The 24,400-nt window shown below is 44.6% G+C and overlaps 1 protein-coding gene across 6 annotated transcripts in view; it reads right to left on the reverse strand.

The window, feature by feature from the left end:
* Positions 1–23,813, reverse strand: part of RBSN (rabenosyn, RAB effector) — a 31,913-nt gene extending 8,100 nt beyond the window's left edge. For 2 of the 6 annotated variants that reach the window (XR_010727357.1, XM_066246095.1), the window contains exons 1-8: positions 23,494–23,813; positions 21,180–21,498; positions 15,364–15,504; positions 12,499–12,599; positions 10,523–10,568; positions 10,246–10,407; positions 7,790–8,031; positions 6,300–6,370 (exon numbers count right to left, since the gene is read on the reverse strand). Coding sequence is in view for 5 of the 6 variants with exons in the window: in XM_066246095.1 (XP_066102192.1) it covers positions 6,300–6,370; positions 7,790–8,031; positions 10,246–10,407; positions 10,523–10,568; positions 12,499–12,599; positions 15,364–15,504; positions 21,180–21,327 (911 nt within the window). In the remaining variant the exon portion in view is untranslated. Of the gene's footprint in view, positions 1–6,299; positions 6,371–7,789; positions 8,032–10,245; positions 10,408–10,522; positions 10,569–12,498; positions 12,600–15,363; positions 15,505–21,179; positions 21,499–23,072; positions 23,252–23,493 lie in introns of those variants that run through there. The other 4 variants (XM_066246099.1, XM_066246096.1, XM_066246097.1 and 1 more) reach the window with 4 other exon arrangements.
* Between the last annotated feature and the right edge of the window lie 587 nt (positions 23,814–24,400).

Raw genomic sequence — 24,400 nt, forward strand, 5'->3', positions numbered from 1 at the left:
ACTGACTGCTGAATATTTTATATTAACTGAGTTTAATTTTCACATTATCAATTGTTCTTTTTTTTGTGTGTGTGTATTTTTCCCAAGTTAGAAGCAGGGAGGCAGTCAGACGGACTCCCGCATGTGCCCAACCGGGATCCACCCAGCATGTCCACCAGGGGGCAATGCTCTGCCCATCTGGGGCATTGCTCTGTTGCAGCCTGAGCCATTCTAGTGCCTGAGGTGGAGACCAAGGAGCCATCCTCAGTGCCTGGGCCAACTTTGCTCCAATGGAGCCTTGGCTGTGGGAGAAGAGAGAGAGAGGGAAGAGAGGGGGAAGGGTGGAGAAGCAAATGGGTGCTTCTCCTGTGTGCCCTGACCAGGAATCGAACCCAGGACTTCCACACACTGGGCCGACGCTCTACCACTGAGCCAACCGGCCAGGGCCATCAACTGTTCTCTTTTTAGAGGTTTTATTTATTGACTTTAGAGAGAGGAGGGGGGAGGAGGAAAGAGAAAGGGAGGAGGAGCAGGAAGCATCAACCTGTAGTAGCAGTTGCTTCTCGTATGTGCCTTGACCAGTCAAGCCGAGAGTTTCGAACCCACAACCTTAGCGTTCTAGGTCAACATTCTATCCACTGTGCAACCACAAGTCAGGCATATCACCAATTGTTTTCATGGCTAATATACTCACTGAACAATTTTTCAAAATTATTTAATATAACTGAAAGACAAAATTCTCCAATATATATGAAATAAGTGATTGTATATTAATTAGAATTAGAACACTTGATTTCTTTAAGAAAAAACATTAATGGTTTAATCATTAATTGTCTACACATCAAAGTTGAGAAAATGAATTCACTTGGAATTTGTTTCAATTTTAGTAGCAAATAGCATACTACTTAAAAACCATTCTAAGTCTCATCACACTGACTAGAGAGTATAGTGTAAGAGGACTCTAAAGGTCTAAGGCCTCACAAAGAGAGACATGGTTAATTCTCTCCAAGTTGCATTTCAAACTCTTGTATAGTGTGTCCGTAAAGTCATGGTGCACTTTTGACCAGTCACAGGAAAGCAACAAAAGACGATAGAAATGTGAAATCTGCACCAAATAAAAGGAAACCCTCCCAGTTTCTGTAGAATGATGTGGCAGCATGTGTACATGCGCAGATGATGATGTAACACCGTGTATACAGCGGAGCAGCCCACGGCCATGCCAGTTGAGATGTGGACGGTACAGAGGAAAGTTCAGTGTGTTCTGTGGCTCACTAAATTCGAATCTGTGACCAAAGTGCAACATGAATATCGGCGCATTTATAACGAAGCGCCACCACATAGGAATAACATTACTTGGTGGGATAAGCAGTTGAAGGAAACCGGCAGTTTGGTGGAGAAACCCCATTCTGGTAGGCCATCAGTCAGTGACGAGTCTGTAGAGGCTATACGGGATAGCTACCTAAGGAGCCCTAAAAAATCTGTGCATGAGCCCACACCGAACTGCACTGAATAGGTATGAAACTGGGAGAGTTTTCCTTTTATTTGGTGCAGATTTCACATTTCTATCTTTTGTTGCTTTCCTGTGACCGGTCAAAAGGGCACCATGACTTTACGGACACACTGTATATAATGTAGTACTCATTCCTTTTCAAAATAAGTGCTAATTAAATGGAAGCCACTTTTTATTTTGCAACACCATAGGGACAAACTCATGCTTAGGCCCTCTGAGGACTAGCTCTTAAGCTCATCACCAAAATAAACACAACTTAATTTGCTTTGGCCTACTTCCCCTAAACAATTTCACAATAAGATGCATAAAGTCATTTACTGAATGAGTTGGTTATCTACATCAGAGTAGAAAACACTTGGCTTTTCTCACTCAAAGACTACTCAGAGACAAGAGGAGCAACTGGAAAGCTGACCAAGGGATCCCCAACAGCCATACACAGCACAGCACTGTAGCCCAGGCCCATGCTCCTGGGTCTCATGAACAACTGCTCCCTACATGAGAAAAGCACTTAGACTCCAAATCAAGAAGGGAGGAGAGGGGGGGAACTCCGTTCAGGGTGGAGCAAGGGACATCATGGAAGGCCAGAAGTGGTTTAACTCCAGTCTCAAGAGAAACAACAGCAGTTATTGTTGATCTCAGAACTGTCCATTTGCAAATCTGTCATCCCCACCAGACTACTGAATTCCAAGTGCAGTGATTGTGGATTTTCATTTATTTATTTTTATTTTTACTTTTATTGAGACAGACTGACATACAGACAGGAAGGGAGAGAGATAAGAAGCATCAACTTGTAGTTGCATCACTTGTTTATTGATTGCTTCCCATAAGTGACTTGACTGGGGGGGGGGCCTCCAGCCCAGCGACCTTTGGGTTCAAGCCAGTGACCATGGGATCATGTCGATTGGTCCCACGCTTAAGCCAGTGACCCTGTGTTCAAGCTGGCAACTTCAGGGTTTTGAACCTGGGACCTCAGTGTCCCAGGCTGATGCTCCACCCACTGTGCCACCACCAATCAGGCAGTGGCTTTTCATTTTTATGTCCTCAGTAACTAGCACATGGGCCAGGCTTAATCAGTGTTTGCTGAGAAGAGAAACACTTTAGAAGATCTTGCAGCTATTAAACCAGCCTCAGCACTGGCCACTCAACTCCTCTTCTGAGGCAGCAGCAATTTAGGTTGAATAAGCAGAAAGGACTGCTGCGTTTCCATGTCCAATTTAAGTTTTTTTGAGGTTGTTACTCAATCTTTCAATATCATCTGGCAAAATGTTTTTCCACGTCCAATTTAAGTTTTTTGAGGTTGTTACTCAATCTTTCAATATCATCTGGAAAAATGTTTTTCCATGTCCAATTTAAGTTTTTTGAGGTTAGGACTGCTGCGTTTACCTATTCTACCATCTAGAAACAGTCCTGGCTGAAAAAATAATTGGTGTGTGCTATAACTTGAGGATCCAATACGGTTGTTTCATTATCTTTCACTGCATAGCCTGCAAAAAGAGCACTGGACTAGAACTGGGAAGACTTGGGCTTTCTTTCTTTTCTTTTCTTTTTTTTTTTTGTGTGGCAGAGACAGAGTAAGAGAGAGGGACAGATAGGGACAGACAGGAAGGGAGAGAGATGAGAAGCATCAATTCTTCATTGCAGCACCTTAGTTGTTCATCAATTGATTTCTCATATGTGCCTTGACCAGGGGGCTACAGCAGACCAAGTGACCCCTTGCTCGAGCCAGTGACCTTGGGCTCAAGCTGGTGAGCCTTGCTCAAACCCAATGAGCCCATGCTCAAGCTGGTGACCTTGGGGTCTCAAACCTGGGTCCTCCACATCCCAGTCCAACACTCTATCCACTGTGCCACTGCCTGGTCAGGTGGGCTTTATTTCAAATATTCAAGTCATGTAGAAAATAATAAGGTTGACCCAAATCTGAAATCACTTCCCCTGGTCACAATCATGTCAACCAACTCCACTTTCTTCAGAACAACGATCACATCTGGAGTTAGCTTGTTCATTACTTGTTCACTTCGATCTGGCCTGTGCTCCCACAACAATGAAGCCCCATAGGAGAGCGCAGTCTTCACTGTCCGTCACTGCAGCCCCAGAACCTAGATTAGTGCTTGTACTATAACTAGTGCTTGAGAGAGTAAGAGAATAAAATGCACTAAAAGCCCTTTAGAACCAGCCTTTTAGGGGAAGCAGTAGGAGTCAGACATGTGGAAATGTGCTCATAAATGGTAGTTCCCCAACTGGCTAGGGAGGTCCACTGACCCACAATTGTGTCTGAGGCACAAAGGAAACAAACAACAGGACTGAGGGAGAGGAGCCCCTCGGTAGCATTTCATGAGGAAAACACTGAGTGCTCACTCAAACTACCAGGAACACAGCTCCCCTGCGGGTGTCCATGTGGAAGACAGTCCTGCTCTAATGTCAAACCAATGTGTGGGATAGGAGGAGGGGTGCTGATTCCAGAAAGCTCCACGGAAGAAAGGAGGAGCACGAAACAGGTTCTCCAAGCCAAGGACTCTCCATTTCGAAGAGGTATATATCAGGGTCACCTGGGGTTTTCCTTCCAACCTACTCAAAGACAGCAGATTGAAATTCTTGCTCAATGAACTGCAGGTAGAAAATGGGTCCTTCCCTGTTGTTCTTTAGAAACAGTACTCTAGGCTAAGGAACAGAAAGAAGAAGACTAGGGTCTAGGAGTGTAAATATAAGGCAGGAGGGGCCCTAGGACAATGGTGGCTGAGAGGGTTCCAAAAATAGGGTTTGCTCCTCTTCCACTGTCTGCTGCCAGGGGCTGTAGACATCCAGTTGTTAGGATGGAGGGAAACAGGGACAGGGTCTACAATGATTCCCCTACTTTTTGCTATTCTTTTCCTACTTCTTTTCCTCTCCCTGAGGGCTGGGAAACATTGGGGGAGGAACAGGGAAGGTAAGATGAGCCCCAAAGTAACAGTAGAGGTAGGAAGAGATATAATGGAAAGGGTGTTTTTTTTTTGTTTGTTTGTTTGTTTTTTTCATTTTTCTGAAGCTGGAAACAGGGAGAGACAGTCAGACAGACTCCTGCATGCGCCCGACCGGGATCCACCTGGCACGCCCACCATGGGGCGACGCTCTGCCCACCAGGGGGCGATGCTCTGCCCCGCTGGGGCGTCGCCATGTTGCGACCAGAGCCACTCTAGCGCCCAGAGCCACTCTAGCGCCTGAGGCAGAGGCCACAGAGCCATCCCCAGCACCCGGGCCCTCTTTGCTCCAATGGAGCCTTGGCTGCGGGAGGGGAAGAAAGAGACAGAAAGGAAAGCGCGGCGGAGGGGTGGAGAAGCAAATGGGCGCTTCTCCTGTGTGCCCTGGCCGGGAATCGAACCCGAGTCCTCCACACGCTAGGCCGACGCTCTACCGCTGAGCCAACTGGCTAGGGCTGAAAGGGTGTTTTTGCCGCAAAATAACTGGGTTTAGTCTTCCATGTTTTGTAAGTCAAAGATTCACAGACTCAGGAGCCAGGAAACTCCTTCAGGACTATACAAACAAAAAAAGTTCAGTTTACGTATAAGACCCACATTGGGCCTTGAACATGGTCACTGACATGAAGGAAAAGCCACACTTACACCCTTTGTTTTTTGAAGCCATTTTACAATATTGCCGCCATAAATGTCCAAATAAAAATATAGGTTTGGTCTAAACAAGGCACATCTAATTCTAGATGCATCACCGCAGAAATGACAGAAGGACAACACAGACTTAAAACAAAGGCAGACAGTCCTCAAATTGAGGATACTGGATGCCATAATTAATTCTTTTCCTGCAGGTTAGGTAAAGACTGCTGGGGTCTGATTTTAGTAGTAGTACCTCAAATTCTAGCTCATATATTCAGAAGGAGCATGCTCTTAATAAAAAGTCAGCAAATTTTTTTCCACGAAGAGAGGCATTGAGCTTGACCAGGCGGTGGCGCAGTGGATAGAGCATCGGACTGGGATGCGGAGGACCCACATTTGAGACCCTGAGGTTGCCAGCTTGAGTGCGGGCTCATCTGGTTTGAGCAAAGCTTACCAGCTTGGACCCAAGGCCGCTGGCTCGAGCAAGGGGTTACTCGGTCTGCTGAAGGCCCACAGTCAAAGCACATATGAGAAAGCAATCAATGAAGAACTAAGGTGTCGCAATGAAAAACTGATAATTGATGCTTCTCATCTCTCTCCGTTCCTGTCTGTCTATCCCTATCTATCCCTCTCTCTCTGACTCTCTGTCCCTGTAAAAAAAAAAAAAGAGAGGCAATGAGCTGTGACTGCTAATGAACATGGGGTTTCTTAGTAGGATGATCATAATGTTTAAAAATTAATACAGTGGTGATGGGTGTACAAATTTGTGAATATATTAAAAACCAATTAACTGTACAGTTTAAAAGAGTGAATTTTATGGTATGTAAATTATATCTTCATTTTTAAAAAGCAGGTAGAAAGCTAGATTTGCCCATGGGCTAACATTTGTCAAGTCCTGCTCTAAAGTCCTGACACCTCAGTGGCATCTACCCAGCTGTGAGCAGAAGGCACAGTGCCCTTGCTCACCTCCAGATGCTGCACTTGGCAGTGGTGCCTACTGTCCGAGACCTCTCCCAGACCTGCTTAATCAGAACAGCTGGGACCACCTCAGCATGGCTGCAGAGGACTGTCACAGTGCCACAGAGACCTGGCAGAGTCTCTGCAGCAGCCATAGAGGAAAAGCACAGACACAATTAGGATTTTCACTGTCAGTTTCTGAAGCTCTGACCTAAAATGCCAGAAAAGAGCTACCACCACGGAATTAGAAAAACAGAGGAATAGCTTACTTTAATGATGCTGCCATCCTGATGTATTCAGGAGCTTTTTGGTCAACTTTCTCCATACAAAGTCGTAATTTCTAAGAGCAAAAAAGAAGAGGTAAGTGATGCTCTCAGGTACAGAAAAGCCTATGCTGCATCAACAGAGATATATTTAAAATGTGTAGTTTTCTAAAATATATAAATGCAGATAGTGGTTTTTTGTTTTCTTTTTACAGTTGTGATCAACTTCCTGACTTACAGACCTACTTTACAAGTAGAAAATCTTGCAGGAAGGAAACAGGAGCAAGACCTTCCAGAACACAAGCCAGAGTTTAACAAGGCAGAGAAAAGGAGTTAGTTGCTATATTTTTTTTAATTGATTGATTTTAGAAACAGGGAAAGGGAAAGAAGGAGAAAGGAAGGGGGTTGGAGGGAGGGATGGAAACACTCATGTGTTGTTCCACTTAGCTGTGTATTCACTGGTTGCTTCCTGTTTGTGCTGTGACTGGGGATCAAACTCGCAACCTTAGTGTTTTGGGACAATGCTCTAACCCACTGAGCTAACATTCTTTCTCTGCTAGGTGATGCAAGACACCACCAGCACAAGGCATTGCCAGGGCTTACTTAAAAAAAGATGAAAGCAAAATGCACAATGGTAATTTACAAAATGAGTTATCAGGTCATGGACTCCATGGATAATGGCTACATCTGCAGCTCAGCACTGGGCTTAATTAACACCATTTCTAGTAACATTAGCATTTTTATGGTGATTCCAGAAACACAGCCATCATGACCTGCAGAACTGCTAACAGGGACCATTCAGTGATCATCAAACATACATCCCTGCTCTGCTCAGAGTGTTGCATGACTTCTTCCTCTGCCAGGGCTCATCTCCTCCTCCCCATGTTCTTCCACCTCCCTGCCCTGCCTCCTCAGCTTGCAGCTCTCACCCGGCCATTAGGAGGCCCAGCCTCTCTGCCCCTCAGTCCCGTGATTTTGCACTACACTACATTCCTCTCAAAGTAGCATCTACTAAAGATGTCTGAGGCCACTGGTGATAATGAGAGCTGAGGCATCTAAACAGACTTAAAAGGGGAAGCTCTAAACCTATATGGGTAATTACTCAAACTTGTAAAGACTGAAGCTTCCAAGGGTCACAGGGCTCTTCTGACCAACTGTTCACCACCAGCCCCAGCTTCTGCCCTCACCTACAGAAATTGTCCACACCACATGGCACTACCCTCTCTCCTCTTGTCCCTGGGCCACAAAAGCCTCCCACCTCCATTTTCAAAAGGGCAAGAAAGTGAGGGCACAAGTTTGTGGCAACACACCCAGGATGACTCAGTGGGTCACCCAGGGCCCTAACCAGGAAATCATACCATGGTCCTCTAGCAGAAACTAAAAATGAGTCATAGGGACAACTTTCCAAATCATTCTCCAAAATCTGCAGGCATGTATGTAACGAACAGTCAAATCTGCCTCTCAAATCAGACCCAGAACTGCATAGAGTAAGTCACCTCGTAGAGCTTCACAATGTCAGGGATGTGCTCCTTCTCGTCAATCTGCTGCTCTCTCTTGAGCAGTGTGTCCTTGCAATGTGTACAGCAGCGGATCCGGTCATCATCTTTCTCATCCAGGACAGAGCTGACACTGCTCACACTGCTGATGCTGCCCCGGCGGGAGCCATGGACACTGTTGGGTGACTGGCTGGGGCTGGTGTGGGAGGTCAGAGAGTCCTTGCTGGCACTGGTGAGCTTATCTGTAATGCACAACACAGGACAGGCAGCAGTGAGCCCACATCCTCCAACCACCCCACTGCCTACGACAGGAGGGGAGTCCATGGGTGCTCATGAGGTAAGAGCAGGCTCTGCTTATGGGCAAGAAGCACCCACATCTCTGCCTTCCTGGGGTGAGGTTCTCTGGTGAGAAGGATGCCCATTGCCAGCCAGGAAAGAGCCAGACTGTCTTTGAGGTTCTGAGGACAACCCCTAACCTAGCCTTACCATCTACTGCCCCTTCCATTTGCCACACCTCGGATATAATCCATGTTCTCCCTGGACTGTCCTGACAGCCTTCCACACTCCTGAAATTCTGACTCTTACACTTTCCAAAGTTCAGCTCAAACGCATGTTCTCTAGGAAGCCCTCCCCTTTTCCTTGAGGCAAAAATGACCTGCCCTTCCTACCAGCAGTTCTTACCACATCACCCCTCATGGAGAACTTTCCATTTTTCTGTGACTCTTTGAGGGCAGAAACTGTCTTATTCATACTTGTATCTCTACATATACAACCGGGCCACTTCATAGCAGCTGCCCAGTAAATGTTGGTTAATTAGCTCAAGAGAGAGGTGAATAGTTTCCAAAAAACATAGCTTATAAAGTCTCAGGTGAGACAGGGAGTCAGTTGGTCTCAAGGACAAAGGGACAGTACCAAGGTAATGTGTGCCTGGTGGATGTCAGAGCTTGGCAGAGGAAGCATCTGCTTCTGCCCCATGCTGTCCAGAGCTCCACAGCCAACAACACACACAGAGTTAGCAGAACTCTCCAGGGTTGCAAAACCACCCACATCCTGGAATTGGCCGAAAGCCCATAAAATCATCTTGAGCAACTTTTAACTAGCTGAGATTCAGAGTTTTGGACATCTGATTCCACCTAACCTTTGTAGCCTCATCCCCACAATTCCCAAACATGTCCTCCACATTCCTCCAACTATCCTGTTTGCTCATTCACTAACCTTCCACAGGGCCTTTCCAAATTCCATGCCTTTGCTGTGCTCTTTATCCAGGACACCCTCCTGCCCCATCTCTTTGTAATCCTAGCTGTCTTTCAAGACTCTTCTGAAGAAAACTTTACCTCCCAATGCTAAGTATCCATGCTTTTGCTCTTTCCCCACCTCCACAACACTGTCTCTCGTATTGTGACATTACAGTCTGTTCTATATGACAGTGATTGTGTCTTTCATCTCAAAGGAAAGGACTGCTTGCTGTTGATTTTTCAAGACCTCTCCTACAGTCTCCTCTCAAAGCCTCACCTGCCACTTGTAAGCAAAGCTCATAAAGATTTAGTCAGTTTTCCTGGGTGCCTGATGCAACTTCTCTCATTGTACTTATCTCTTGTGTGTGTGTGTGTGTGTGTGTGTGTGTGTGTGTGTGTGTGTGAGAGAGAGAGAGAGAGAGAGAGAGAGAGAGAGAGAGAGACAGGAAGAGGGATAGATAGAGACAGACAGGAAGGGAGAGAGATGAGAAGCATCAATTCTTTGTTGCAGCACCTTAGTTGTTCATTGATTGACTTCTCATATGTGCCTTGACCGGGGGGCTACAGCAGACCGAGTGACCCCTTGCTCAAGCCAGCAACCTTGGGCTCAAGCTGGTGAGCCTTGCTCAAACCAGATAAACCCATGCTCAAGCCAGCAACCTTTGGGTTTCAAACCTGGGAACTCCACGTCCCAGTCCAACGTTCTATCCACTGTGCCACCGCCTGGTCAGGCTATACTTATCTCTTTATAAAGCAATTATTTGTTTGTGAGTCTATATCACCTGCTAGATGCTAAACTCCTTGGGGAAATGCCTTATAGACCAGAGGTGGGCAAACATGACTAGTAAGCCAAGTCCAGCCTGCTGTTGGTGGATCTTGAGCTAAGTATAGATTGTACATTTTTAAAAGGTTGTTTTAAAAAAAAAAAAAGAAGAAGAAATGTAACAGAGACCACATGTAGCCCACAAAACCTAAAATATTTACTATCTGATCTTTTATGGAAACACTTTGCCAACCCCTGTCGTAGACTATTGTATCCCTGACCCCTAGCATAGTGCCTAGCCTGTACTGGGCTACATAGAATCAACAAATGAATGAATCACGATCCCAAATGCCATTAACATAAACAAAAAAGTTCAAAAAATCACCCAGCAGTGATTAGTAAATGAGCTAGGCTCAGGAGGAAATTAGGGTCCAGGGCCCCACCTCCATGTTACCTACTTGCCAAGGGAAGGCTGATGAACTCCATACACTTCTTGCACATAATAGACCCACAGAGGCGACAGTGGTGGCGGCGGTTACGGATGCTAAACTTATTCCCACAGTCTGGGCAAAAAGGGACATCCTGGTCATTGACCCAAGGCACCACGGACTTTTCTATTGCTTTGAGAAAAACAAAAAGAAAGCCAAATAAGTAAAAAAGCAAGCTATGTAAAAAATAGATTTGGTCAGAGAGAAGGATAAACAGAATAAATGTGAGCGAAGTTCTTAGGATTACCTCGGATCTTAGCTGATTCAGTATTCGTTCTGTCAAATGCAGTGAGCTGACAAGAAAACAATGACAAATGGAATTAATCAGGTGATGGATACACTTCCCACAGGCAAAAGGCATCAAGCAGAAATGACCACATCCACATTTCTCAAGTTTCATCTGTCATCCTAACCCCACAATCACAAAAGCAATTTCACATGGGATAATCTAGAAGGCACCTTCCTTTCCATGACCCATTTCTAATCTCTTTACTGTCAGCTAGCCCGTTAAGCCAGTGTTTTTCAACCAGTGTGACGCGGCACACTAGTGTGCCGTGAGACATGGTCAGGTGTGCCATGGGGAAATTAAACATGGGTCCCCAAACTACAGCCCGTGTGCTGGATACAGCCCTCAGAGGCTATTTATCCGGCCCGCCGCCAGCCACCTCCATCCGAACATAAACATTCCCCTCACAATCCCTCCAGCTATCAGTGACAGGAAGAGTGGAGGCACAGGGAACACTCACTGACCAATCACCTTCTAGGATTCATCCTGCACTAGCGATGAACCAATAGTAGGCCGCCTCTCATCCACACCCAGGAAGGTCCCCGCTCGGGCTGCCACACACTTGTCATTGTATGGCTGAGGCGAGTAGTTGAAGCTGCTACTCCTCCCCATGGTCCCAATTTCTAATCCTGGTCAGGACTGGAGGTAAATGTTGCCACCACTAGATGAAGCCTCAGCCTCAGCTGGTTATGTCTATCCTGATGATGTATATAGATATTTGACCTTTTTCTTTTTAAAAGAGGCCCCCGCAGAGGGTGATATACAATGCATCACAATGTTATCTAACTTTAAAGCTAAAGTTTGCTGATCTTCCTTTGGACAGTTTTTTGGTTATCTGTTGCCAAGGAGTTCCCCATTCTGGCCAACAAAGCTATTTTGACATTGCTCCTGTTCTCAACCACATATCTGTGTGAGCTGAGCTTCTCAAGCTTGACTGCGATAAAAACTAAAAACAGAGAGAGACTGAGAACTGTTGAGGAAGAGCTTCGTGTGTGTCTTTCTACCATTCCTGCCAGGATATCCCTTTTGTGTTCATCGAAACAGGCCCAGGTTTCACACTAAGTGAGTATTAATACATTTAGAAACTATATTATTAACTATATGTATATATGTACTGTGTTAGAGTGTCATTTTGTGTCATTTTGGTAGGTGGTGTGCCCCAGGATTTTGTAAATGTAAAAAATGTGCTGCGGCTCAAAAAAGTTTGAAAATCACTGCATTAAGCAATAACCTGGGGTAAGCTAAGATGCAGAGGGGGTGGCTCCTGAAAGCAATGGAGAACCTCCGATTTCCCACAGTCCTTCTTGCACAATTATACTAGCCACATATTTCCTGCAAAGTACACATAAAGAACTGTACCTGCGGTTGCTACCATGCCCACCACACAATCTGGCTTATACACAAGAAGCATTTCTAGGGTCAAAGTAAAAGAGAGTGATCGTGGTGTGAAACACGCACTCCTATCCCACAGAACAAAACGGCGCAGCCAAGATGCTCCTACATTTGAGGCTGGACCCAGCTGAGTTCTCCTTACAGACTTAGTCACCGGCTTCTCTGTATGCCAACAAATGATATCACACACTATGCCCTATTCTGTGATTATGCCTGGGACACCAGAAGAGGAAAGAATCTGAAGACAGAAAGGTTTTCCAGCAGCCAAGTGGGCTTTGTAGAAAGGAAAAGGGAAACTGCATAGGCAGCAAGTCTGTCGACCTGGGCTATTCCATTCAGTAAAACCAGCCAAGCTAGAATTGTTTACTACATGCTCTGTACTTACAGAGCATGCTCTCTAAATGAGGCATTTCTCTGCCAATATCAGATACTGCCCACATCAGTTATATACAATACACATAATACATGCTGCAGGAATGTGTCCCCCCCCCCCCCCCAGTAAATTTATACTTGCAGAAAAATAGTGTTTTAACAATGAACTTTACCTTCTCCAACCTGATTATTAACTTATTGACTTCAACAACATAGTGGTCAATCCTGGCAGCTCGGTGTTTTTTGAAGTCAGAAAGATGGCTTCTCACAGCACCTAGGAGAGGAGGTAGGGAGATAAATGACTTGTCATTTCTCTGAGGAAGCCTCTCTACCTTACTGCTTATCCTCAATAAAATTTTAAAAGCAAGTAATAATTCTAGGATTTTAGAGTCTTATTAAAAATCCAAAAACTAGGAAAATATCCATGTATCTTTTCTTCTCTGACCAGACCCTTAACATCTCCCATCCAAGTACTAACCAGGGCTGACCCTGCTTAGCTTCTAAGATCAGACCAGATCGGGCGCTTTCAGGGTGGTATGGGCTTAGACCAGACTCTTAACATCAACTTAAAATTTACTTTCAAGTTCTTAGGGGGTGAATGTAAATATTAACTTCTAAAATTTGCCATTCACTTGACCTTCCCACAACTTGTGACTTCCTTTAGTTGGTAAAGCAGGCAAGTTAATCAACAAAGCACTCTGATAATTTAACATTGGTAATCATGAAATAAACTATCAAAAAGCTAATAAGAATGCAAATGCTTGAAATTTCTTTCATGTTCCTAACTGGCTTTCAGCTGTAACTCTCATAATTACATGTATATAATATTATTTTTAAAGCCATTTTCTCCTGCTATGATGAAAATTGTAGCCACTAGCCACATGGTGGAGACTGAACACTTGAAATGTGGCCTGTGGACCCTGGCCAGTTCGTTCAGTAGATAGAGCATCAGCCTACAGTACAGATGTCCCAGGTTTGATCCCCAGTCAGGGCACATGAAAAGCAACCATCTGCTTCTCTCCCTCTCCTCCCCCATCTCTCTTTCTTCCCTTCTCGCAGCCAGTGGCTCAACTGGTTTGAGCATCGGCCTGGGCACTGAGGATAGCTCAGTTGGTCCTAGTGTTGGCCTCTGGCACTGAGGATAACTCAGTTGATTACAGCAGTGGTCCCCAACCTTTTTTGGGCCACAGACTAGTTTAATGTCGGAAAATATTTTCACAAACCGGCCTTTAGGGTGGGATGGATAAATGTATCACGTGACCGAGACAAGCATCAAGAGTAAGTCTTAGACGGATATAACAGAGGGAATCTGGTCATTTTTAAAAAATAAAACATTGTTCAGACTTAAATATAAATAAAAAGGAAATAATGTAAGTTATTTATTCTTTCTCTGCGGACTGGTACCAAATGGCCCATGGACCGGTACCAGTCCGCGGCCCAGGGTTTGGGGACCACTGGATTAGAGTATTGGCCCCGGGTGGATCCCGGTCAGGTTCATGCGGGAGCCTCTCTACCTTCCCTCCTCTCACTTAAAAAATAAAAAGGAGCCTGACCTGTGGTGGCGCAGTGGGATAAAGCATAAACTCGGAACACTGAGGTTGCCGGTTCGAAACCCCAGGCTTGCCTGGTCAAGGCACATATGGGAGTTGATGCTTCCTGCTCCTCCCCCTTCTCTCTCTCTCCTTCTTTCCCTCTCTCTCCTCTCTGAAAATTGAATAAAGTCTTTAAAATAAATAAATAAATAAAAATAAAAATAAAAAGGAAATATGGCTTATGTATGGTTGAAGAAATCACTTTTCATTTATTTTATTTTATTTAAATTTAATTAAAAATTTTTATTACTGATTTGTGAGAAAGAGAGAGAGAGCAAAGGAGAGAGTGAGGGAGGAGAGAGAGAAGCATCAGCTCACAGTTTTGTCACTTTAGTTGTTCATGGATTGCTTCTCATACATGCCTTGACCAGGGGGTCTCAAGCCATGCCAATGACCCCTTACTCAAGCCAGCAACCCTGTACTCAAGCTGGCGAGCCTGCACTCAAGCCAGATAAGCCCATGTTCAAGCCAGTGACCTCAGGGTTTCAAACCTGGGACCTCAGCATTCCAGGTTGATGCTCTATCCACTGTCCTACCACTGGTCAGGCCATTTTACTTAAATAGTTACATATAGTTAGTGGCTATTGTATTGGACAGTACAATTCTAGGACTTTCTTCATCCCAAAAGACACACTGTGCAGTGGTACTATAAGAATATGGTAGATGACCCTGGATAAATACTTCCCTTCTTAGAGCTCACTTCCTCACCTATAAATGGCAATGAATGTCATTATGCATTCTATATCACAAGGCTTTTGTGGAAGGTGAACAATAAATATGAAAAGAATAAAAAAGCACTGTGGAGGAATCATTATTTATCTACTGCACAGAGAGAAAATATTATATTCATCAGTGTTATCATTCAAAAAGGACATGTAAGACTACCTAGTTCAACTCTGTATGGCATGATCTTTTTGGTAATAGCTTTATTGATATTAGTTGCATACATACAACTCACCGTTTAAAGTATACAAATCCAATGGTTTTTAGTATATTTAGAGTTGTGCAACCATCACCAAAATATATTCTAGAATATTTCCATCACCCAAAAAAGATAATTATTTTGAAAGTAAGTATATGACACCATAATTATGTGTTTCAGAAAATGCAAAAACCAGTGCCTCTCAGGAGCCCGGTAACATCCTATGTGAGAGGAGATAGTCCAGTCAATGGAATTTGTGCCTGGGCTTATGTCACAGACCTGGATTCCTACCCTGGGCAGGTCCCCATGGGGCACAGTAAGGATTAAATGAGAGCACACATGGAAAGCATTTAATGTAGTGTCTAATACAAGGAGGATGCTCAGCTCACTCTTGATCATTTTCTCTCCCCCACTAAAACATAAGGTTCACAAGCTTAGACCATTCTGGTTTACTAATTCCTCCTCAGCCAACTCTTAAGACATTACCTAGAACACAGAGATGTTCAATAAACATAATTTCTTACCAAGCTCCTGGGGTTCCCACATGTAGGGATCAACCCCTCCATAACTGAAAGACTCATATCCTTGGGTGCCTGACTCTGCTTGGTCATCTCCTTCTCGTTTCAACAGCCTGTTCTTTGCTTTTTTAGCCTTCTGGACAAGACCTTGAAAAATGGAACAAATACCATAAATGATTCTATTAAGGACATCCAATAAAGAATAGAGGAAATCTCAAAATAAAACAGTTGAAGAAATAATTGTAAGCGTCAACCTGGAAATGCTGAGGTCGCCGGTTCGAAACCCTGCGCTTGCCTGGTCAAGGCACATATGGGAGTTGATGCTTCCAGCTCCTCCCCCCTGTCTCTCTCTCTCCTCTCTCTCTCCCTCTCTCTCTCCTCTCTAAAATGAATAAATAAAATTAAAAAAAAAAAAAAGAAATAATTGTGCTTTATATAAAAATGCTCAAGAAAATTTTGGATCCCCAATAAAATGCAATAATAAGCATTCAACCATTATACTACAAATACAAGTGCAAGTTGGTTTATGTAGTGAATATATAGCTTAATTACTGCTCATTATCAAATGAAAGAGGCCCAATTAAATGGAAGTCTTAAAATCAAATTCAGTGAGGGAACCAAGGTGGTAGTCTCTTCCACATCTTAATTGGGGAGGTGGTTACATGATTATATACATTTTCCAAAACTTACTGAATGGTACACCCAATTTATGTGTAAACTGTACCTCAATTAAAATAAAGGGATTTTTGTTGTTGTTGTTAAGTAAGAGGAGGCGAGATAGTGAGACAGACCCCTGCATGCACCCCAACCAGGATCCACCCAGCAACCCCTGTCTTGGGACAATGCTTGAATCAACTGAGCTATTTTTAGTGCCTGAGGCTGACCCTCAGACCAATGAGCTATCCTCAGCACCCAGGGCCGATGCTTGAACCAATTGAGCCACTGGCTGTGAGAGGGGAAAAGGAAGAAAAAGGGGAGAGAAGCAAATGATCACTTCTCTTGTGTGTCCTCACTAGGAATCGAAACCAGGGTATCCATATGTTGGGCTGATACTCTCTCCACTGAGCCAACTGGCCAGGGCCTAAAATAAAGCTTTTAAAAATTAAATTCTATGATACTAATTTATTTACCCTAGGGATTCCTGAATAAACACTTCCTGTTTACCTCCAGGATGAGATTCAGCAAAACTATCATCCCCAGGCTGCTGTTCTCTATAATTCTTAACTGTACATAGAGTTCTTTTTCCCCTATCACTTATCAAATGTATGTGTTGAGGATACTGACAAAAAGCTTCAAGAAATAGAGGCTCTGGCCAGATGGCTCAGTGGTAGAGCGTCAGCCTGGCGTGCAGGAGTCCCAGGTTCGATTCCCGGCCAGGGCACACAGAAGCACCCATCTGCTTCTCCACCCCTCCCCTTCTCCTTCCTCTCTGTCTCTCTCTTCCCCTCCCGCAGCCAAGGCTCCATTGGAGCAAAGTTGGCCCGGGCGCTGAGAATGGCTCTGTGGCCTCTGCCTCCGGCGATAGAATGGCTATGGTTGCAACAGAGCGATGCCCTGGATGGGCAGAGCATCGCCCCCTGGTGGGCATTCCAGGTGGATCCCAGTTGGGCGCATGCGGGAGTCTGTCTAACTGCCTCCCCATTTCCAACTTCAGAAAAATACAAAAAAAAAAAAAAAGGTTCAAGAAATAGATATGTGACCTAACACATAACACAAAAAGAACTAGACTTGGTAAGAAGAGAAAATGAATGTTTCCAGAATCGATTCCTTATATTTACCAGGCACAAGGCAGGTGGTAGCCCTACTTATAAATGAAAACATGACATCAAAGAGGGGGAAAAAAGATTACAGAGCTTATAGGAACCAGGTTAGACTGGAAACCTCATGTCTGAAATAAGAGCCCCAGTTCTCCCCAGCTAGCACTGATTTGAAAACTGTGCTTCTGCAGAACAGGGGGTCAGCCACCCGAGCTGATGTGGGAAGACTTGCTGTTAAAATGAAACAAGTCAACTGGTAGGAAAAAGAATTCTCAATTCTAAGCTGCTGTCATTAAATGTTTTTAAATCTTAGATGACTGCTATCCATCCTTTTCTGCCACTAGAATCCAATAGAGCCTGACCAGGTGGTGGCGCAGTGGATAGAGTGTCAGACTGGGATGCGGAGGACCCAGGTTCGAGACCCTGAGGTCGCCAGCTTGAGCGTGGGCTCATCTGGTTTGAGCAAAAAGCTCACCAGCTTGGACCCAAGGTCGCTGGCTCAAGCAAGGGGTTACTCGGTCTGCTGAAGGCCTGCAGTCAAGGCACATATGAGAAAGCAATCAATGAACTAAGGTGTCGCAACAAAAAAACTGATGATTGATGCTTCTCATCTCTCTCCGTTCCTGTCTGTCCCTATCTATCCCTCTCTCTGACTCTCTCTCTGTCCCTGTAAAAAAAAAAGAATCCAATAGAAAATATCAAATTTAATATAATGTGCTCTAATTTCTTTTATTTATTTTAGAGAGGAGGAGAGAGAGAGAGAGAGAGAGAGAGAGAGAGAGAAAGAGAGAGAAGGCGCAGGAAGCATCAACTCCCTTATGTGCCTTGACCAGACAAGTGCAGGGTCGAACCAATGACCTCAGCATTACAGGTCCACGCTTTATCCACTGCACCACCACAAGTCTCTTTTACATTTAATAGATCAATATTTCATGGAGCTCCTATGATTTTGAAGTATTCTGTCACTTGAATAACATAAGAAAAACTCCCACAGCTTTTCAAATGTAAACATAGATATGGAGGGGCTTGGCAGGCAGAGGGGTGAAATGAGTAGTTATAGACATATCATTGTTAGACATTCAGGCTAATAAGCAGATTTCCTGATTATCAGTCAGTCTGGGATGGCTTTCTCCCACTGGAAAAATAAGGTCCACCAGAACTAAAGGGCACCCTCTAAAATACATTAAAGCAGCCTTTTTTAACAGAGGAGAGGGAAGTACCTGATATAACAAAGGGTCTAGCAGACAGGAAACTGGAGTTAGCAAACACCAATTCCTTTTTACAAACAAGACTAAACTGTGTGGAGTTAAATAAGCAGTACATGCCATTTAACCTTTAGGAGGCATAGAAAAATGGCCTGGCAACCTTCCCACTGAGGGTGTAGCCCTTCAAGAGAGGCCAATTAAGAACAATCCCATATGTTTTAAAAACACAAAGCAGGAGCCAAAGCTAACTGTCAATCACTTTTTCCTGTAGGTTACTGTAGATGTGCTAAACTGGGGCCCAAACCCACTGACTGGCCACTTATTAATAATGACAAGTTTATATTTTCTCATTTAAACTGCCTCCAAAACCTGAAACCAAGGTATACTCTTTTAGTTTTAACATTTCATTTGCTTTAATTAGCAATGTCATAAAATTTCTAAAAAATCAAGACCAAATGAAGAGGTGATTTGCTTTTCGAAGGACTTCTCAAAAATCCTTGATGTCCATTTTTAAAACTTTACTTTCCTGCCTGACTTGTGGTTGCACAGTGGATAAAGCGTCAAGCTGGAATACTGAAGTCACTGGTTTGAAGCTCCAGGTTTGCCCAGTCAAGGCACATATGAGAAGCAACTATTTCTCACTCCCCACCCTTCTCTCTCTTTCTCTCCTCTCTCTAAAATCAATAAATAAAATCTTAAAAATAAAAATAAAATTTTATTTTCCTGATTATGAAACACAGATAATTATACCATAATTAAGAATTTCTTCCTGATGAAAGAATGCTTAACACAATCTCTTAGTTCTTCTGAGGTAGAGATGGGGGGGGGGGGGGCAACGACAAGTGCATACTTTGAAGTTTCTTTCACAAAGAACAAAATATCCACTCTACTTAGTATTCTCTAAATAGAGTCCCATATCAATTATTTCCTAAATAACCTTAAACATTTACCCTCTAATAAAAGAGGCATTATAAAAGGAATCTAAGAACATTCTATAACCTCTCTATTCACTGGCATCAAAGTCGTAGTGATGTCACAGTACCCAATTCAGTGGACACTCTTTGAAAATCATGGAGGCCCTTTAGATGTCCAAAGTAAACTTAGATAATGTTTGTTTGTTTCCAGGTGCAGCACCTGCTGTGACTGGAACACAGGGCCTCATATCATGGCGTGTGGAAAGAGCAGCACTAGACTCAGAGGTGACAGAAGACCTAAGTTCAAAGCCTAGTGCTGCCAATTTCTGTGTGACCTTGGCTAAATTATATATCTCTGAGCCTCACTTATCTCTTAAATGAGACCAACCACTTTCCTGCAGGGTTGCTAGGAGAATCAAATAAAATAACATATGTAAAAGAACTCTGAAAACTGTAAAATGCAAAAGTTGTTTGTTTTTTGGTGGGGGCCTTCTAAAGCTATGCCTCTGCACCAGCCTCTACAGCCAGAATCCACCTGGTCCATCACAGCCCTCAGGGTGTTTTTTTTTTGGGGGGGGGGGGACAGAGACAGAGAGAGAGTCAGAGAGAGGGACACACAGGGACAGACAGAAAGGAAGGGAGGGAGATGAGAAGCATCAATTCTTCATTGTGGCTTCTTAGTTGTTCATTGATTACTTTCTCATATATGCCTTGACCGTCGAGGGGGGTGGGCTACAGCAGAGCAAGTGACCCCATGCTCAAGTAAGCAACCTTGGGCTTCAAGCCAGTGACCTCTGGGCTCAAGCCAGCAACCCTGGGATCATGTCTATGATCCCACGCTCAAGCCGGAAACCCTACACTCAAGCTGGTGAGCCTGCGCTCAGCTGGATGAGCCCGCAACTCAAGCCTGGAAACTCGTTTCAAACCTGGGTCCTCCGTGCCCCAGTGCAAAGCCCTATCCACTGCGCCACCACCTGGTTAGGCATAGCCCTCAGGATTTTGAAAATGCATTATGTTGTCATGTTTCTAGGTAGAACTTGTAAGTATTGATGCTTTCAGCAACTCTTTTTTTTCTGAACTTAAAAATGTGATATATAGAGTGTGACTATTAGATGACAGGATGCATGTGACTCCCATGTGTGGAGGCCAAAGTACACTCAGGGATAGACGATTATTCCTTTCTCCCACCCAACAAAGATCTGTGGATAGAGCATCCAGACCTTTTGTCTCATTGCCTTCAGAAATGTAAGCTGAATCACTAAAAAGTGAGTTCCACAGCAGCAGCATTGTATTTAGGAATTAGAATCTCAAGTCCAGGAAATGAACATGATGTATAGTCAAAATTATTTTTAAAAATTCTTTCTGCAACTCTCTGAGTACTTGGAAGGTCAAAAAACAAGTTTTAATTTTTTGGATGGTTTTTCTTTGCTTTTTAACTATGACCCTCCTTTTCCTGGACTGCAGGGGACAAGGTCTAGTTGAAGAAAGATAGTCTAAATTTGTGACAAGTAAATGAGACAATAATGTGCCTCCCTCTACTTTCATAGCAAAGGAAAGGAATTCCATTCCAAAATACTCTTGGGCTGGCAATTAGATAATTTAAACAGTTTAGCAAGAGATAGCCAAGTACAGTAATTGTGATTATTAGGTTCAAAGCCTAGCTCTGCCTAATTGTGTGACTTTAGGCAAGTTATTGAATCTGTGTCTGATACCCTCATCAGTAAAATGGGGCTCATAGACACACAGCTATTATGAGGATTAAATGAAGTTAATACATGGAAAGACTTTGAATAATACCTGGCACATGGTAAACACTACATATATGTTGTGACAATTATTAATTTATGATTATCATGTTCTGGTGGCAACATGGAAGCTGATGAAAATTATTCCATGAATTAAAGCTCCTGCTGACAAATGGAATAAGCAAGATCTTCCCCTCTTACTTTTAATTTGTCCTTTGACATCACGGTCTTCCCCAGAGTGCTCTTCTTCATAATGTGACTGAAGCTGATAGAAAGACTGCAGGTCCTTCAGGCACAAAGGGCAGAGGAAGCCCTCTCGCACTTCCCCTGGGTCATCCAGAGAAGCCATGGGAGTATCCCTTCAACCCCCACAATGTAGGGGCCTCATGCCAAGAGTCAGTTTGATTCCTCCACAAGGAATAGGGCTCCTGCAGCATTAGCTCAACCAAGCAGCACATAGATGATGGGGAAGTGGCATCATGGCCTTGCATTGAGTTTTCCTTTCTGGAGTAAAAGAAGCCTTGAGAAAGAAAAATAAGAGAGAGGGGAAAAGCCAGTCAGGCAAATTAGCAACAACTGAGAATTTTCTTTGTTCTTTTCACAATTCTATAAAGGTCCTTAATGTTTGTTTAGTAAAAATTCGAGAACATAAGCTGCTTTCTCAAATCGTTAAGACAAAAACACAAAACCTAAGAAATGAGAACATCAACAATGGCAACAAGTGAGAAACAGATTTTAGAAGATGAGAAAGGAAAATTCAACATCAGCAAACACAATACTAAGGCAATTCTCTAACATTTTGTTCTAAATGGTCCAACTTCACAAGTTGTATACCACAGGGAAAATGTCTGAAGTACTTTTCAACAACCATTAGTTTTCTTTGACTGTACCTTGATAATTTGTTCAACCACATATATTGAGCTCTTGCATCTGTGTCAAAAATGCAACTATAAAAAAGAGATTGTATCTGCTGCCATAATAAAACCCAAACCAAACCAAACAAAAAATCTGACCTTCAGTCTAAGAAGGAGCATTAGAAACCTAGTGGTCAAAAAAAACCCATCTATTCTGTGTCTTATATTTGTAGAGCACTTTCTCTCCAGTGAACTTACTAGATTTTATAAACCAGTAAGTGACAGCTGATTGGGAAGTCTCATGTTCTCACTGCTTCAAAAAGAAAAGGATTTGATGCTTAAACAATTTAATGTTTAATAAGTTAACATTTCCAGTTTTACTGGGCCCTGGCAAAGTCACTTACAATGTCATCTCAGAAAGACTCCCAGACATAAAGAGAACCCAGACAAAACCATTTCACAAAAGCAGAGAAATTTCTCCCCAAAAGCATGAGGCCAGAAACCACAGTAGACAGTGAGGGGGAATGTATGACCCTCAGCTTTGGGTGGACTTGCCAATATGGCCACTGAGGACAGACTGCCTGGTCCTCAAAGCTGAAGGGTGACAGAGTGACAGTGACCCAGAAAATAAACAAGTGAAACACCAGGTCCCTTTCCCCCCCCTCTAGGCTCAGAGACCGAACGATTCTATACAAACAGATCTCAGCCCCTTTACAAGGCGGTCAATGAAACAGCAGTTCCAGTTCTCTCCCCAGCCAATGGTTCAGCTGACAGCTGTAACTCTGCCAGTCCCCTTCCTTCCTGTGCACTCACCCCTAACAACCGCAAATCAAATACATACACACACACACACACACACACACACACACACACAGCCTTCACATCTCAATCAAACCTCAGTTCCTCAAAGAAATGCCTCTTATTTAAGGGATTCTCCCATTTGACAGCCCCTGCACTGTTCTCAATTTATAGTCACAAGTATATAAAGTGGCTGAATACTTAAGACTGTGAGCTCTGTGAGGGCACAGACTAAGTCTGTTTTTCTCACCACATCCCCTCGGTCTAGACCAGCGCCTGCCACAAACCACTAAGAAATTCCATAAAACTCTAAGATCATATAAGCAAACACACACCATAAACCAAAGAAATCTACCGCAAACCACCATGCCAGGCCCTACAACCACAGCGTACGCAAGCCTTTACACTAAACCATGCACAAATAAAAATAAAAACTCTCTACCTTGCACCTATACCTGCGGCCTGCATGCCAGGCGGCCACCGACTGGTCAGACCACACAGCGCACGGCCGCACACAGCCCGCCTCAGCACGACAACGCACACGTCGCAAAACCACACACTGCACGGAAGACTCAATCCCAGAGCAGACAAGACAGCTTCACACTACGCACAGACAGCGCTGGAAACGCTACCAACAACTCCACACAAACTCAGAGCCCACACGCCTTAACCGCACACAACCAGAGAACCAAACACCACCACCCGGGAGACAACCGGCCACCCATCCCTCAGTCGCACAACCCAACATACGCGGTACACGCCCGCGTAACCACACAACCAAAGGGAGCCCCCTCAAGGCAAGCACACACGAGCGCACCGTACGGCCCGAAAGCCACACTGCCCACCCTGCACACCACACCCACCACCGCCGCGCCATCCCACTCCCGCTCGGTTCCGTCCGTCTCCGTGCCCTAGGGGAGTCGCGCCCCTGGCCCTCAGGCCAGAACCGGCCCTCTGTACCCGATGGGGCTCTAAGAGGCTCGCAGGCCTACCCAGCCCGCGCCCCAGGATCTGGGCCTTCACGGTTTCTCACACAGCCGCGTAGGAGATCTCCATCCGCTGCTCGGCGCTCGACAGGAGCGCCTGCGGCGGCGCCGAAACCCGAAAGCAAGAGCTGGCAGGCGCCCGTAGAGCGCCGAGTCTTCGAGAGCGCGAAGGGGGCGGAGACAGATTCGCACAGCGCTGGGCGCCGGTGGCTTCATCACAGGCGCGTAAGAACCAGCCGGCTGGGGCGCGGTAATTTTGTGATGTTTGGACGTCCCAGGAACTTACGTCCGATCGTTAAAGACAGCCTCTTCCTTTCCACCCGTTGTAGGAGTGGAGAAACAGACGTGCTCCTGCAGTAGTTCTTTAGCTCTAGACCTACTTGTGCAATGAATGATGAGGCAGCAGGGGTGGGGATTAGGATCTTTAATACCTCCTAACCTACTCCCAACTACAGTTCTTTTATTTTTCTGAAGTGAGAAGCGGGGAGGCAGAGACAGACTCCCTCCCTCATGCGTGGGACCGGGATCCACCTAGCAAGCCCCACCAGGGGGCGAGGCTATAGAGCCATCCTCAGCGCCCAGGCCAACTTTGCTCCAATGGAGTCCTCCACACGCTGGGCTGACGCTCTACCACTGAGGCAGCCAGGCAGGGCTACAGTTCTAAATTAATTCGAGTCGGTTAGAGTTCCTGAGACCTAGAGACAAAAGGAATATTCAGGAGACTTGGAGGATGTGGAAAGATCCATATTAGAACCACAGGAGAGCCGAACTTAGAAGGAGAAGG

The sequence above is a fragment of the Saccopteryx bilineata genome, chromosome 10 (assembly GCF_036850765.1).
Source record: "Saccopteryx bilineata isolate mSacBil1 chromosome 10, mSacBil1_pri_phased_curated, whole genome shotgun sequence".
Classification (NCBI taxonomy): domain Eukaryota; kingdom Metazoa; phylum Chordata; class Mammalia; order Chiroptera; family Emballonuridae; genus Saccopteryx; species Saccopteryx bilineata.